Consider the following 15347-nt stretch of genomic DNA (forward strand, 5'->3'; position numbering starts at 1 on the left):
TGAGGTGTAGTACAGTATAAAGTACTACATGTACCTCTGAGGTGTAGTACAGTATAAAGTACATGTACCTCTGAGGTGTAGTACAGTATAAAGTACAACATGTACCTCTGAGGTGTAGTACAGTATAAAGTACTACATGTGCCTCTGAGGTGTAGTACAGTATAAAGTACTACATGTACCTCTGAGGTGTAGTACAGTATAAAGTAGTACATGTACCTCTGAGATGTAGTACAGTATAAAGTACAACATGTACCTCTGAGGTGTAGTACAGTATAAAGTACAACATGTACCTCTGAGGTGTAGTACAGTATAAAGTACTACATGTACCTCTGAGGTGTAGTACAGTATAAAGTACATGTACCTCTGAGGTGTAGTACAGTATAAAGTACAACATGTACCTCTGAGGTGTAGTACAGTATAAAGTACTACATGTGCCTCTGAGGTGTAGTACAGTATAAAGTACTACATGTACCTCTGAGGTGTAGTACAGTATAAAGTACAACATGTACCTCTGAGATGTAGTACAGTATAAAGTACATGTACCTCTAAGGTGTAGTACAGTATAAAGTACTATATGTACCTCTGAGATGTAGTACAGTATAAAGTACATGTACCTCTGAGGTGTAGTACAGTATAAAGTACAACATGTACCTCTGAGGTGTAGTACAGTATAAAGTACTACATGTACCTCTGAGGTGTAGTACAGTATAAAGTACATGTACCTCTGAGGTGTAGTACAGTATAAAGTACAACATGTACCTCTGAGGTGTAGTACAGTATAAAGTACAACATGTACCTCTGAGGTGTAGTACAGTATAAAGTACTACATGTACCTCTGAGGTGTAGTACAGTATAAAGTAGTACATGTACCTCTGAGATGTAGTACAGTAAAGTACAACATGTACCTCTGAGATGTAGTACAGTATAAAGTACAACATGTACCTCTGAGATGTAGTACAGTATAAAGTACAACATGTACCTCTGAGGTGTAGTACAGTATAAAGTACAACATGTACCTCTGAAGTGTCGTACAGTATAAAGTACTACATGTACCTCTGAGATGTAGTACAGTATAAAGTACATGTACCTCTGAGGTGTATTACAGTATAAAGTACATGTGCGTCTGAGATGTAGTACAGTATAAAGTACTACATGTACCTCTGAGATGTAGTACAGTATAAAGTACTACATGTACCTCTGAGGTGTAGTACAGTATAAAGTGCAACATGTACCTCTGAAGTGTCGTACAGTATAAAGTACATGTACCTCTGAGATGTAGTACAGTATAAAGTACTATATGTACCTCTGAGATGTAGTACAGTATAAAGTACTACATGTACCTCTGAGATGTAGTACAGTATAAAGTACATGTACCTCTGAGGTGTAGTACAGTATAAAGTACAACATGTACCTCTGAGGTGTAGTACAGTATAAAGTACTACATGTACCTCTAAGGTGTAGTACAGTATAAAGTACTATATGTACCTCTGAGATGTAGTACAGTATAAAGTACTACATGTACCTCTGAGATGTAGTACAGTATAAAGTACATGTACCTCTGAGGTGTAGTACAGTATAAAGTACAACATGTACCTCTGAGGTGTAGTACAGTATAAAGTACTACATGTACCTCTGAGGTGTAGTACAGTATAAAGTACATGTACCTCTGAGGTGTAGTACAGTATAAAGTACTACATGTGCCTCTGAGGTGTAGTACAGTATAAAGTACTACATGTACCTCTGAGGTGTAGTACAGTATAAAGTAGTACATGTACCTCTGAGGTGTAGTACAGTATAAAGTACAACATGTACCTCTGAGGTGTAGTACAGTATAAAGTACAACATGTACCTCTGAGGTGTAGTACAGTATAAAGTACTACATGTACCTCTGAGGTGTAGTACAGTATAAAGTACATGTACCTCTGAGGTGTAGTACAGTATAAAGTACAACATGTACCTCTGAGGTGTAGTACAGTATAAAGTACTACATGTGCCTCTGAGGTGTAGTACAGTATAAAGTACTACATGTACCTCTGAGGTGTAGTACAGTATAAAGTACAACATGTACCTCTGAGATGTAGTACAGTATAAAGTACATGTACCTCTGAGATGTAGTACAGTATAAAGTACATGTACCTCTGAGGTGTAGTACAGTATAAAGTACAACATGTACCTCTGAGGTGTAGTACAGTATAAAGTACTACATGTACCTCTGAGATGTAGTACAGTATAAAGTACTACATGTACCTCTGAGGTGTAGTACAGTATAAAGTGCAACATGTACCTCTGAAGTGTCGTACAGTATAAAGTACATGTACCTCTGAGATGTAGTACAGTATAAAGTACTATATGTACCTCTGAGATGTAGTACAGTATAAAGTACTACATGTACCTCTGAGATGTAGTACAGTATAAAGTACATGTACCTCTGAGGTGTAGTACAGTATAAAGTACAACATGTACCTCTGAGGTGTAGTACAGTATAAAGTACTACATGTACCTCTAAGGTGTAGTACAGTATAAAGTACTATATGTACCTCTGAGATGTAGTACAGTATAAAGTACTACATGTACCTCTGAGGTGTAGTACAGTATAAAGTACATGTACCTCTGAGATGTAGTACAGTATAAAGTACTACATGTACCTCTGAGGTGTAGTACAGTATAAAGTACTATATGTACCTCTGAGATGTAGTACAGTATAAAGTACATGTACCTCTGAGGTGTAGTACAGTATAAAGTACAACATGTACCTCTGAGGTGTAGTACAGTATAAAGTACTACATGTACCTCTGAGGTGTAGTACAGTATAAAGTACATGTACCTCTGAGGTGTAGTACAGTATAAAGTACAACATGTACCTCTGAGGTGTAGTACAGTATAAAGTACAACATGTACCTCTGAGGTGTAGTACAGTATAAAGTACTACATGTACCTCTGAGGTGTAGTACAGTATAAAGTAGTACATGTACCTCTGAGATGTAGTACAGTATAAAGTACAACATGTACCTCTGAGATGTAGTACAGTATAAAGTACAACATGTACCTCTGAGATGTAGTACAGTATAAAGTACAACATGTACCTCTGAGGTGTAGTACAGTATAAAGTACAACATGTACCTCTGAAGTGTCGTACAGTATAAAGTACTACATGTACCTCTGAGATGTAGTACAGTATAAAGTACATGTACCTCTGAGGTGTATTACAGTATAAAGTACATGTGCCTCTGAGATGTAGTACAGTATAAAGTACTACATGTACCTCTGAGATGTAGTACAGTATAAAGTACTACATGTACCTCTGAGGTGTAGTACAGTATAAAGTGCAACATGTACCTCTGAAGTGTCGTACAGTATAAAGTACATGTACCTCTGAGATGTAGTACAGTATAAAGTACTATATGTACCTCTGAGATGTAGTACAGTATAAAGTACTACATGTACCTCTGAGATGTAGTACAGTATAAAGTACATGTACCTCTGAGGTGTAGTACAGTATAAAGTACAACATGTACCTCTGAGGTGTAGTACAGTATAAAGTACTACATGTACCTCTAAGGTGTACAGTATAAAGTACTATATGTACCTCTGAGATGTAGTACAGTATAAAGTACTACATGTACCTCTGAGATGTAGTACAGTATAAAGTACATGTACCTCTGAGGTGTAGTACAGTATAAAGTACAACATGTACCTCTGAGGTGTAGTACAGTATAAAGTACTACATGTACCTCTGAGGTGTAGTACAGTATAAAGTACATGTACCTCTGAGGTGTAGTACAGTATAAAGTACAACATGTACCTCTGAGGTGTAGTACAGTATAAAGTACTACATGTGCCTCTGAGGTGTAGTACAGTATAAAGTACTACATGTACCTCTGAGGTGTAGTACAGTATAAAGTAGTACATGTACCTCTGAGATGTAGTACAGTATAAAGTACAACATGTACCTCTGAGGTGTAGTACAGTATAAAGTACAACATGTACCTCTGAGGTGTAGTACAGTATAAAGTACTACATGTACCTCTGAGGTGTAGTACAGTATAAAGTACATGTACCTCTGAGGTGTAGTACAGTATAAAGTACAACATGTACCTCTGAGGTGTAGTACAGTATAAAGTACTACATGTGCCTCTGAGGTGTAGTACAGTATAAAGTACTACATGTACCTCTGAGGTGTAGTACAGTATAAAGTACAACATGTACCTCTGAGATGTAGTACAGTATAAAGTACATGTACCTCTAAGGTGTAGTACAGTATAAAGTACTATATGTACCTCTGAGATGTAGTACAGTATAAAGTACATGTACCTCTGAGGTGTAGTACAGTATAAAGTACAACATGTACCTCTGAGGTGTAGTACAGTATAAAGTACTACATGTACCTCTGAGGTGTAGTACAGTATAAAGTACATGTACCTCTGAGGTGTAGTACAGTATAAAGTACAACATGTACCTCTGAGGTGTAGTACAGTATAAAGTACAACATGTACCTCTGAGGTGTAGTACAGTATAAAGTACTACATGTACCTCTGAGGTGTAGTACAGTATAAAGTAGTACATGTACCTCTGAGATGTAGTACAGTATAAAGTACAACATGTACCTCTGAGATGTAGTACAGTATAAAGTACAACATGTACCTCTGAGATGTAGTACAGTATAAAGTACAACATGTACCTCTGAGGTGTAGTACAGTATAAAGTACAACATGTACCTCTGAAGTGTCGTACAGTATAAAGTACTACATGTACCTCTGAGATGTAGTACAGTATAAAGTACATGTACCTCTGAGGTGTATTACAGTATAAAGTACATGTGCCTCTGAGATGTAGTACAGTATAAAGTACTACATGTACCTCTGAGATGTAGTACAGTATAAAGTACTACATGTACCTCTGAGGTGTAGTACAGTATAAAGTACAACATGTACCTCTGAGGTGTAGTACAGTATAAAGTACTACATGTACCTCTGAGGTGTAGTACAGTATAAAGTACAACATGTACCTCTGAGATGTAGTACAGTATAAAGTACATGTACCTCTAAGGTGTAGTACAGTATAAAGTACTATATGTACCTCTGAGATGTAGTACAGTATAAAGTACATGTACCTCTGAGGTGTAGTACAGTATAAAGTACAACATGTACCTCTGAGGTGTAGTACAGTATAAAGTACTACATGTACCTCTGAGGTGTAGTACAGTATAAAGTACATGTACCTCTGAGGTGTAGTACAGTATAAAGTACAACATGTACCTCTGAGGTGTAGTACAGTATAAAGTACAACATGTACCTCTGAGGTGTAGTACAGTATAAAGTACTACATGTACCTCTGAGGTGTAGTACAGTATAAAGTAGTACATGTACCTCTGAGATGTAGTACAGTATAAAGTACAACATGTACCTCTGAGATGTAGTACAGTATAAAGTACAACATGTACCTCTGAGATGTAGTACAGTATAAAGTACAACATGTACCTCTGAGGTGTAGTACAGTATAAAGTACAACATGTACCTCTGAAGTGTCGTACAGTATAAAGTACTACATGTACCTCTGAGATGTAGTACAGTATAAAGTACATGTACCTCTGAGGTGTATTACAGTATAAAGTACATGTGCCTCTGAGATGTAGTACAGTATAAAGTACTACATGTACCTCTGAGATGTAGTACAGTATAAAGTACTACATGTACCTCTGAGGTGTAGTACAGTATAAAGTGCAACATGTACCTCTGAAGTGTCGTACAGTATAAAGTACATGTACCTCTGAGATGTAGTACAGTATAAAGTACTATATGTACCTCTGAGATGTAGTACAGTATAAAGTACTACATGTACCTCTGAGATGTAGTACAGTATAAAGTACATGTACCTCTGAGGTGTAGTACAGTATAAAGTACAACATGTACCTCTGAGGTGTAGTACAGTATAAAGTACTACATGTACCTCTAAGGTGTAGTACAGTATAAAGTACTATATGTACCTCTGAGATGTAGTACAGTATAAAGTACTACATGTACCTCTGAGATGTAGTACAGTATAAAGTACATGTACCTCTGAGGTGTAGTACAGTATAAAGTACAACATGTACCTCTGAGGTGTAGTACAGTATAAAGTACTACATGTACCTCTGAGGTGTAGTACAGTATAAAGTACATGTACCTCTGAGGTGTAGTACAGTATAAAGTACAACATGTACCTCTGAGGTGTAGTACAGTATAAAGTACTACATGTGCCTCTGAGGTGTAGTACAGTATAAAGTACTACATGTACCTCTGAGGTGTAGTACAGTATAAAGTAGTACATGTACCTCTGAGATGTAGTACAGTATAAAGTACAACATGTACCTCTGAGGTGTAGTACAGTATAAAGTACAACATGTACCTCTGAGGTGTAGTACAGTATAAAGTACTACATGTACCTCTGAGGTGTAGTACAGTATAAAGTACATGTACCTCTGAGGTGTAGTACAGTATAAAGTACAACATGTACCTCTGAGGTGTAGTACAGTATAAAGTACTACATGTGCCTCTGAGGTGTAGTACAGTATAAAGTACTACATGTACCTCTGAGGTGTAGTACAGTATAAAGTACAACATGTACCTCTGAGATGTAGTACAGTATAAAGTACATGTACCTCTGAGATGTAGTACAGTATAAAGTACATGTACCTCTGAGGTGTAGTACAGTATAAAGTACAACATGTACCTCTGAGGTGTAGTACAGTATAAAGTACTACATGTACCTCTGAGATGTAGTACAGTATAAAGTACAACATGTACCTCTGAGGTGTAGTACAGTATAAAGTACAACATGTACCTCTGAGGTGTAGTACAGTATAAAGTACTACATGTACCTCTGAGGTGTAGTACAGTATAAAGTACATGTACCTCTGAGGTGTAGTACAGTATAAAGTACAACATGTACCTCTGAGGTGTAGTACAGTATAAAGTACTACATGTGCCTCTGAGGTGTAGTACAGTATAAAGTACTACATGTACCTCTGAGGTGTAGTACAGTATAAAGTACAACATGTACCTCTGAGATGTAGTACAGTATAAAGTACATGTACCTCTGAGATGTAGTACAGTATAAAGTACATGTACCTCTGAGGTGTAGTACAGTATAAAGTACAACATGTACCTCTGAGGTGTAGTACAGTATAAAGTACTACATGTACCTCTGAGGTGTAGTACAGTATAAAGTACAACATGTACCTCTGAGGTGTAGTACAGTATAAAGTACTACATGTACCTCTGAGGTGTAGTACAGTATAAAGTACTACATGTACCTCTGAGGTGTAGTACAGTATAAAGTACATGTACCTCTGAGGTGTAGTACAGTATAAAGTGCAACATGTACCTCTGAAGTGTCGTACAGTATAAAGTACATGTACCTCTGAGATGTAGTACAGTATAAAGTACTATATGTACCTCTGAGATGTAGTACAGTATAAAGTACTACATGTACCTCTGAGATGTAGTACAGTATAAAGTACATGTACCTCTAAGGTGTAGTACAGTATAAAGTACTATATGTACCTCTGAGATGTAGTACAGTATAAAGTACTACATGTACCTCTGAGGTGTAGTACAGTATAAAGTACTACATGTACCTCTGAGGTGTAGTACAGTATAAAGTACAACATGTACCTCTGAGGTGTAGTACAGTATAAAGTACTATATGTACCTCTGAGGTGTCGTACAGTATAAAGTACAACATGTACCTCTGAGGTGTAGTACAGTATAAAGTACTATATGTACCTCTGAGGTGTCGTACAGTATAAAGTACTACATGTACCTGAGGTGTAGTACAGTATAAAGTACTACATGTACCTGAGGTGTAGTACAGTATAAAGTACTACATGTACCTCTGAGGTGTCGTACAGTATAAAGTACATGTACCTCTGAGGTGTAGTACAGTATAAAGTACAACATGTACCTCTGAGGTGTAGTACAGTATAAAGTACTACATGTACCTCTGAGGTGTAGTACAGTATAAAGTACTACATGTACCTCTGAGATGTAGTACAGTATAAAGTACAACATGTACCTCTGAGGTGTAGTACAGTATAAAGTACTACATGTACCTCTGAGGTGTAGTACAGTATAAAGTACTACATGTACCTCTGAGGTGTAGTACTGGTGTACTGGTTCATTGGGTACATTCATTAAATACATATTCATGTTATCAGATATTCATCATATTCATGAATCTTAACTGGTTCTTTCATCATCGCAGTAGTTCTGAGGAAGACAACAAATACACAAATACACCAATTTAGTACTTTTATTGAGACCAAAACCATAATCCAATCCAAACACAGAAGGTACTTGATGAAATACAGCTTCCATCTTTAAAGCAGTAGAAGTACACGTTTACAATGTGAAGTACTGATCATTTCCATCAATATGAATCATTTGATGAACACATGTATTCTAATAACAGACAGATTAGAGTCACTGGGATCTGCTCAACAGCTGGTTCATTGCACAGAGAAAGTTTCTGTGAACTCAAAGTACACGAGTACACAGTTCCACATGAAGAACTCCTTCAACAGAAGATGATGCAGCACTGAACTGCTTCTGATCTTCATCTTTATGTTCTTTAACGTCACAAAGAGCTCAGGAAGAAACTCACCACCAGCATTATGAGTGTGAGCAGACTTATCAACTCATCTTTGTTCCATGATTAACATTTCACCGCATTATGATGCTTCAGACGCCCACAGACCTACAGAGACACCCAGGAACCAAAACCAAGACCAGAACCAGAACCAGAACCAGACCGGAACCCAAAGCCAGGATACAGAGGTTCAGTGAATGTGGTGTTGAAGGTGTAGATGTGGGTCAGTGTGTCTGAGGAGACTCTGTAGAAGGACAGAGAGCCAGCAGGACAGTCCACATACACTGCTACTCTACCAGAGGAGGAGGAGGAGGAGGAGGAGGAGGAGGAGGAGGAGGAGGAGGAGGTGCGTGTTCTTGTCTTATTGTGATAGACAGAGTAACAACCACCAGAGCACAACAGACTCCAGGACTGATCATTCCTTCCAAACCTACAGTCATCACTGTCTCCTCTCCTGCTGATTCCTCTGTAACTCACTGATATAGAAACGTCTCCTCTCCACTCGACCTCCCAGTAACAGCGACCAGTCAGACCAGTTCTACACATCAGCTGATGACACTCATCAAACCTGTCTGGATGATCAGGATATGACTGAACCTCCTCTCTCACACATGTCACCTTCCTGTTGTTGTCAGACAGTTTGAGGTTTCTGTTCACTGTGTTTGTGTCGAGTGTGAGTTCACAGGAATCTGATGGAGAGAACAAGACAACACAGCTGCAGTTATTCATCTATCATGTGTTTGATGATGACATCAGAGATGTGAATGAGTGATGTCACAGTGTGAAGATGCTTTGTCTTCATGGATGGATCTCAATCAACACTTACATTTCCTCAGACCTGGTCTCAACCATCGGTCTCCAGCAGGCTCCACCCTGATGGGAGGATGGAGGTCAGACAGCAGCCTCAGTCCTGGACCATTGTAGCTCAGGTCCAGCACTCTCAGGTGGGAGGGGTTGGACCTCAGAGCTGAGTCCAGAGAAACACCGCCTTCCTCTGTGACCAGACAGCCTGACAGCCTGCAAACCACACACAGAAGAAGCCTCTGTGAACATGTGGCGCTACGTTCTGGTCCATCTTTAGTTCAGATACAAGTTCAGGATGAAGCTGGAACATCCTGCTGGAAGGTGATTCTGAGTCTAGACCAGGGGGGCAACTATTGTCCCCAAGGGGCCGCATGAGGAACAGGGAGTGTTGTGGAGGGCCGGACCAACAGACTGAACTCAGTCCTGCTCATCATGACTCCACCTCTTTATATCAAGCAGCATGTTGTTGGTGCTGATCAGCTGTGAGTGCTGAGAGTAAATGTTATGATCAGTGGTGGAATGCAACTCCTATATTTGCTGAAGTACTGTACTTAAGTACACATTCAAGGTACTTTGCTTGAGTATTTGTATTTGATTTAACGTTGTACTTCTACTCCACTTCACAGAGAATGTTTGTTCACAGATGTAGGTCGATCCAAAGAGAAGCAACATCTTCTGAGCACGCCTCCTCATGTGGAACCTTCTCCTCTTTGAGAGAAGAATACAAATCCAGCAGTGACACTGACTTAAAGTGCTCTGCAGGACCGCATCAGACTGCAGCTCAATGAGTTGGAGCTGAACATCACTGGGAGCATGATCCACACTGCACGTGAAGGAGAAGACGTCATGTTTCACTCTCAACTGTTGACGTCTTGAAATGGCCTTGAACTCACCACGCAGCGCCCCTAACATGGATGAGACCTGTGGAGATGTTCAACTGATGGAGTGGCTTCTTTCAGGGTGTGCAGGTGGGTGAGAGTGTTCCCTGCATCTGTCATGAAGGCCTTCACCAGGCTGTGCATGGCATGTGCAGAGAGGCCCTCGCCTTGCAGTTTGGTATTCAGATCATTCATTAGTGCCGTCACACCAACGGCAAATGAAAGATCTGTCATCCAGTTTACACCAGAGAGCTCTGGGATGTTCTTGCCTTCTCACAAAGCTCCTGAATCTCTGCTCTCAGGTCCTGAACTCTGAACTCTGGTCAGCACTTTGCCCAGGCTGAGCCACTGACCGCTGTGTTAGCCTGTCACTGTGTTCAGTCTCATGCTGCTCCAAGAGTGCAACAAGCTGTCTGTGCTTCAATGCTCGTGCCCCGATGACGTTAACTGTTTCAGTTACAGCATCAACAGCGTGCTTCAGTTTGAGCACTGACTCACACAACACATGTTGATGTGTCATGCAATGCAAACATACCAAGTTCAGTTCTGGGTTGATTTCAGTCACGTCATCTTGCATCCGCTTCAAAAGTCGACATTTCTCCCGTCAGATCTGGACAACCGTCGGTTGAGACACATGCCAGTTTGTCCCATTTCAGTCCCAGCTTGTGGAAGCATGCATTACCTCCGTGCACACGTCACTCCGCCGTCGTCCCTTTCATTGACTGCATTGCTGCAGCTCCTCTGTAATCACCAAGTCTTTCCTTATCCCACGTACAAAGATGAGTCACTTGCTGTGTCGGACATCGCAGCTCTGGTCCAGAGCCAAGGAGAAAAGTTGGAAATGGTCTGCTCTTCTTTGCAGCTGGAGCTCCAGATTCCCCTCCATGTCCTCGATCCTCCTCGTTACAGTGCGCCTGAGAGCTGCACATTCTCCAATGCCTCTTTTTTCTGGGGGCCTCGTAGTGCAGCAGAGTCCACCAAACACTCTTTGATGAACTCCCCATCAGAGAATGGCTGACTGGTTTTAGTGTGACATCACAAAGCCGGTCTTGGCGGCTGCATCCCTGGATGTGTGAAGCTCGGTAAAAAGGCCTCGTTGCTGTTGCAGCTTAGCTAGCAAAGCCTCAGACGTCCTGTCCGCTCTGCATCCGTCAGTGTTTCCTGTTTCTTCTCGTAATGACGATTCACATTGTAATCCTTCAACACTGACTTGTTCTCCACAAACTAAGCACACGGCTTTACCTTTGACTTCAGTGAAGAAACACTTTAAAGTCCATGTTTTGATGAAACTCTACTCTCTGTGTCAGTCTTTCTGTTTTAACACAGGCTGACATTGTTGAGGGCTAACAGCTGACTCACATCTCCCTAAACTCAGTTCACCAACACATTGCAGTGACGCTGCTGCTCACATACGTTCAGAACATACGTACATTGAGAAGAAAAAACACAACAAGTCGCCTTCAAAATAAAAGCCATGCAGCTCTATTCTGTGCATGATGTACACTTATTTACCTTTTATTCCTAATTTCCCAATGACCTCTGCAAAAGGAAAAACTGTTTGTTTCATGCTCTCTGCATAGTTCTCTGGAGGAGGACAGCGCCCGCTGTGACATGAAACATCCATACGGGGCAAAGAGCACAGAAGAAGCATTTGCAGGCCATATATGGCCTCGGCAGAGAACCGGGCCTGTTCTTGTAATGCAGAGAACATAGCAGGCATTGCACAGTGCACACGTATGACTGTCCTCCACTTTCAGCCCCTCCCTTCTCTGCTCCTTTTCTCTGTCTCTGAGGTATAAATAAACATGTACGGAGATGATTCTTGGGGCATTCCTCACAAGACTCTGCAATACGTGTCTGTGAGATTTGCTCTCTGCTTGCCTGCAGGCAAATACATTAACATGGCAACTTTGTTCATTCATCAGACTCTGTATTATTTGATATTGACTCACAAACATATACTTTCTTCTCCCGACTAGTCTTAGGAATTTCCCAATGACCTCCCGCGGGCCGTACAATGCCCAGTCTGCTCTAGAAGCTAACGTTCAGTTAAAGGTCCTTTGACACATTCCTCCGCAGGTCTGCAGTTCATCATCTGATGTAAATCTGATTTAAATAGTCAAATAGTATGATAGTAATATAACAGTTGAATGGGTGAGTTAATCCTGACCTGAGAGTCTCCAGTTCACAGTGTGGACTCTCCAGTCCAGCAGACAGCAGCTTCACTCCTGAATCCTGCAGGTCGTTGTTACTCAGGTCCAGGTCTCTCAGACTAGAGGACTGGGAGCTGAGGACTGAGGACAGAGCTTCACAGCTTCTCTCTGAGAGGTTGCAGTGTGTCAGACTGAAGGAAACAATGACATCCATGTTAAAATGTTTGCTAAGCAGATGCATTTTTCAACCTGATTCCTATTTCTTTCCATGTTATCGTGTCTTGAGTGACTAACGGGGACAGCAGTTCCTGAACTTGGTCAAGTACTGAGAGAGAACGCGAGGAAGTAAAACGTTGTTCTGACCTTTCTCATTCCGTTTCATGTTTCATGTGACTTGTTGCCAAAGTAGGAGAGAGGAGTGCCATTGGACACCGCTTTAGTCAGAGTTAGTTGTGTTGGAGTACAGAAAGTGAAGCTGAATATGTCCGTTACTTATAACAACAATCTGAGCCTGTCTGTGGCAACAACAAGCTCTATTTATGGACGTACGTTGACGAGTTGCCCCGAGCGATGACATTGCAGACCGTTTAGCGGCTGCCGTCTGCAACGTCCTCCCTCAATACTGGACCAACTTGTCCCCATTAGTCACTTAGACACAAGGACAAAGGTCCAAGTTACCCTCTAAAGTTAAGAGAGGTGTCTCAAATCATTTGAGACAAAGCGTAACGTGATCTGACCTGAGAGTCTCCAGTTCACAGTGTGGACTCTCCAGAACAGCAGACAGCAGCTTCACTCCTGAATCCTGCAGGTCGTTGTTACTCAGGTCCAGGTCTCTCAGACTAGAGGACTGGGAGCTGAGGACTGAGGACAGAGCTTCACAGCTTCTCTCTGAGAGGTTGCAGCCACTCAGTCTGAAGAAGCAACAGAAAACAAGTAATACGTTATTTATATGGTCTCTCCTGTTGAAATATAGTCTTCATTGATTGTTAAAGTCTACCTACAGAGCTTTGTTGGAGGCTTTGATCACTGGCAGCAGCCTCAGAAGACCCTTCTCTGAAGCAGAGTATTTCTTCAGGTCAAACACGTCCAGATCTTCTTCTGATGACAGTAAGATGAAGACCAGAGCTGACCACTGAGCAGGAGACAGATTATCTGTGGAGAGACGTCCCGACCTCAGGGACCATTGGATCTGCTCCACGAGAGAACCATCATTCAGTTCATTCAGACAGTGGAACAGATTGATGCTTTTCTCTGGAGACACATCCTCACTGATCTTCTCCTTGATGTACTGGACTGTTTCCTGATTGGTCTGTGAGCTACTTCCTGTCTGTGTCAGCAGACCTCGTAGGAGAGTCTGATTGGTCTCCAGAGAAAGACCCAGGAGGAAGCGCAGGAACAAGTCCAGGTGTCCATTTGGACTCTGTAAGGCCTTGTCCACAGCACTCTGGTAGAGACGTGTTGGTTCAGGTTTGCCTCTAGAGACTTCAGACCTCCGGGAGGTTGTTGGTTCTTCTGACAGCAGATTGACTCCAGAGTTGATGAAGGTCAGATGGACATGAAGAGCAGCCAGAAACTCCTGAACACTCAGATGGACGAAGCAGAAGACCTTGTCCTGGTACAGTCCTCTCTCCTCTCTAAAGACCTGTGTGAACACTCCTGAGTACACTGAGGCTGCTCTGATGTCGATGCCACACTCTGTCAGGTCGGATTCATAGAAGATCAGGTTCCCTTTCTGCAGCTGATCAAAAGCCAGTTTCCCCAGAGACTCGATCATCTTCCTGCTCTCTGGACTCCAGTGTGGATCTGTCTCAGCTCCTCCATCATACTTGACCTTCTTCAGTTTGGACTGAACCACCAGGAAGTGGATGTACATCTCAGTCAGGGTCTTGGGCAGCTGTCCTCTCTTTCTGGTCTTCAACACATCCTCCAGAACTGTAGCAGTGATCCAGCAGAAGACTGGGATGTGGCACATGATGTGGAGGCTTCGTGAGGTCTTGATGTGGGAGATGATCCTGCTGGCCTGCTCCTCATCTCTGAATCTCTTCCTGAAGTACTCCTCCTTCTGTGGGTCAGTGAACCCTCTGACCTCTGTCACCATGCCAACACACTCAGGAGGGATCTGATTGGCTGCTGCAGGTCGTGTGGTGATCCAGAGGCGAGCAGAGGGAAGCAGTTTCCCCCTGAAGAGGTTTGTGAGCAGCACATCCACTGAGGTGGACTCTGTAACATCAGTCAGGACCTCATTGTTGGTGAAGTCCAGAGGAAGTCGACACTCATCCAGACCGTCAAAGATGAACAGAACCAGGAACTCTTCAAACCTGCAGATTCCTGCTGCTTTGGTTTCACTGAAGAAGTGATGAACAAGTTGCACCAAGCTGAACTGTTTCTCTTTCAGCACATTCAGCTCTCTGAAGGTGAATGGAAATGTGAACAGTATGTCCTGGTGGTCTTTGTCTTCAGCCCAGTCCAGAGTGAACTTCTGTGTTAGGACTGTTTTCCCAATGCCAGCCACTCCCTTTGTCATCACTGTTCTGATTGGTTCCTCTGCTCCAGGTGAGGCTTTAAAGAGGTCTTCTTGTCTGATGGGTGTTTCTGGTCTGTGTGGTTTCCTGGATGCTGTTTCAATCTGTCTGACCTCATGTTGATCATTGACCCCTGCAGTCCCTCCCTCTGTGATGTAGAGCTCTGTGTACATCTCATTCAGAAGGGTTGGGTTTCCTGCTTTAGCGATCCCCTCAAACACACACTGGAACTTCTTCTTCAGGTTAGATTTGAGTTCACGCTGACAAACTGCAGCAGGAAGTCCTGAATGAACACAACAAAGAAGATCAATGAGTCAAAGAACAGACTTCAACATGTCATTTCCTCACAGAATGAGTCGATGAAT

The 15347-nt window shown here is 41.8% G+C and overlaps 1 protein-coding gene across 14 annotated transcripts in view; it reads right to left on the reverse strand.

The window, feature by feature from the left end:
- Window positions 1–8273: 8273 nt before the first annotated feature.
- Window positions 8274–15347, reverse strand: part of LOC306797239 (uncharacterized protein) — a 252033-nt gene continuing 244959 nt past the window's right edge. For all 14 annotated transcript variants that reach the window (XM_079296500.1, XM_079296504.1, XM_079296501.1 and 11 more), the window contains 5 exons: window positions 13462–15265; window positions 13198–13371; window positions 12478–12651; window positions 9452–9642; window positions 8274–9314 (listed from right to left, as the gene is read on the reverse strand). In XM_079296500.1, coding sequence (XP_079152626.1) covers window positions 8734–9314; window positions 9452–9642; window positions 12478–12651; window positions 13198–13371; window positions 13462–15265 — 2924 coding nt within the window. In that variant the 3' untranslated portion in view covers window positions 8274–8733. The remainder of the gene's footprint in view (window positions 9315–9451; window positions 9643–12477; window positions 12652–13197; window positions 13372–13461; window positions 15266–15347) is intronic.

Source organism: Melanostigma gelatinosum (assembly GCF_949748355.1).
Source record: "Melanostigma gelatinosum genome assembly, chromosome: 24".
Classification (NCBI taxonomy): Eukaryota; Metazoa; Chordata; class Actinopteri; order Perciformes; family Zoarcidae; genus Melanostigma; species Melanostigma gelatinosum.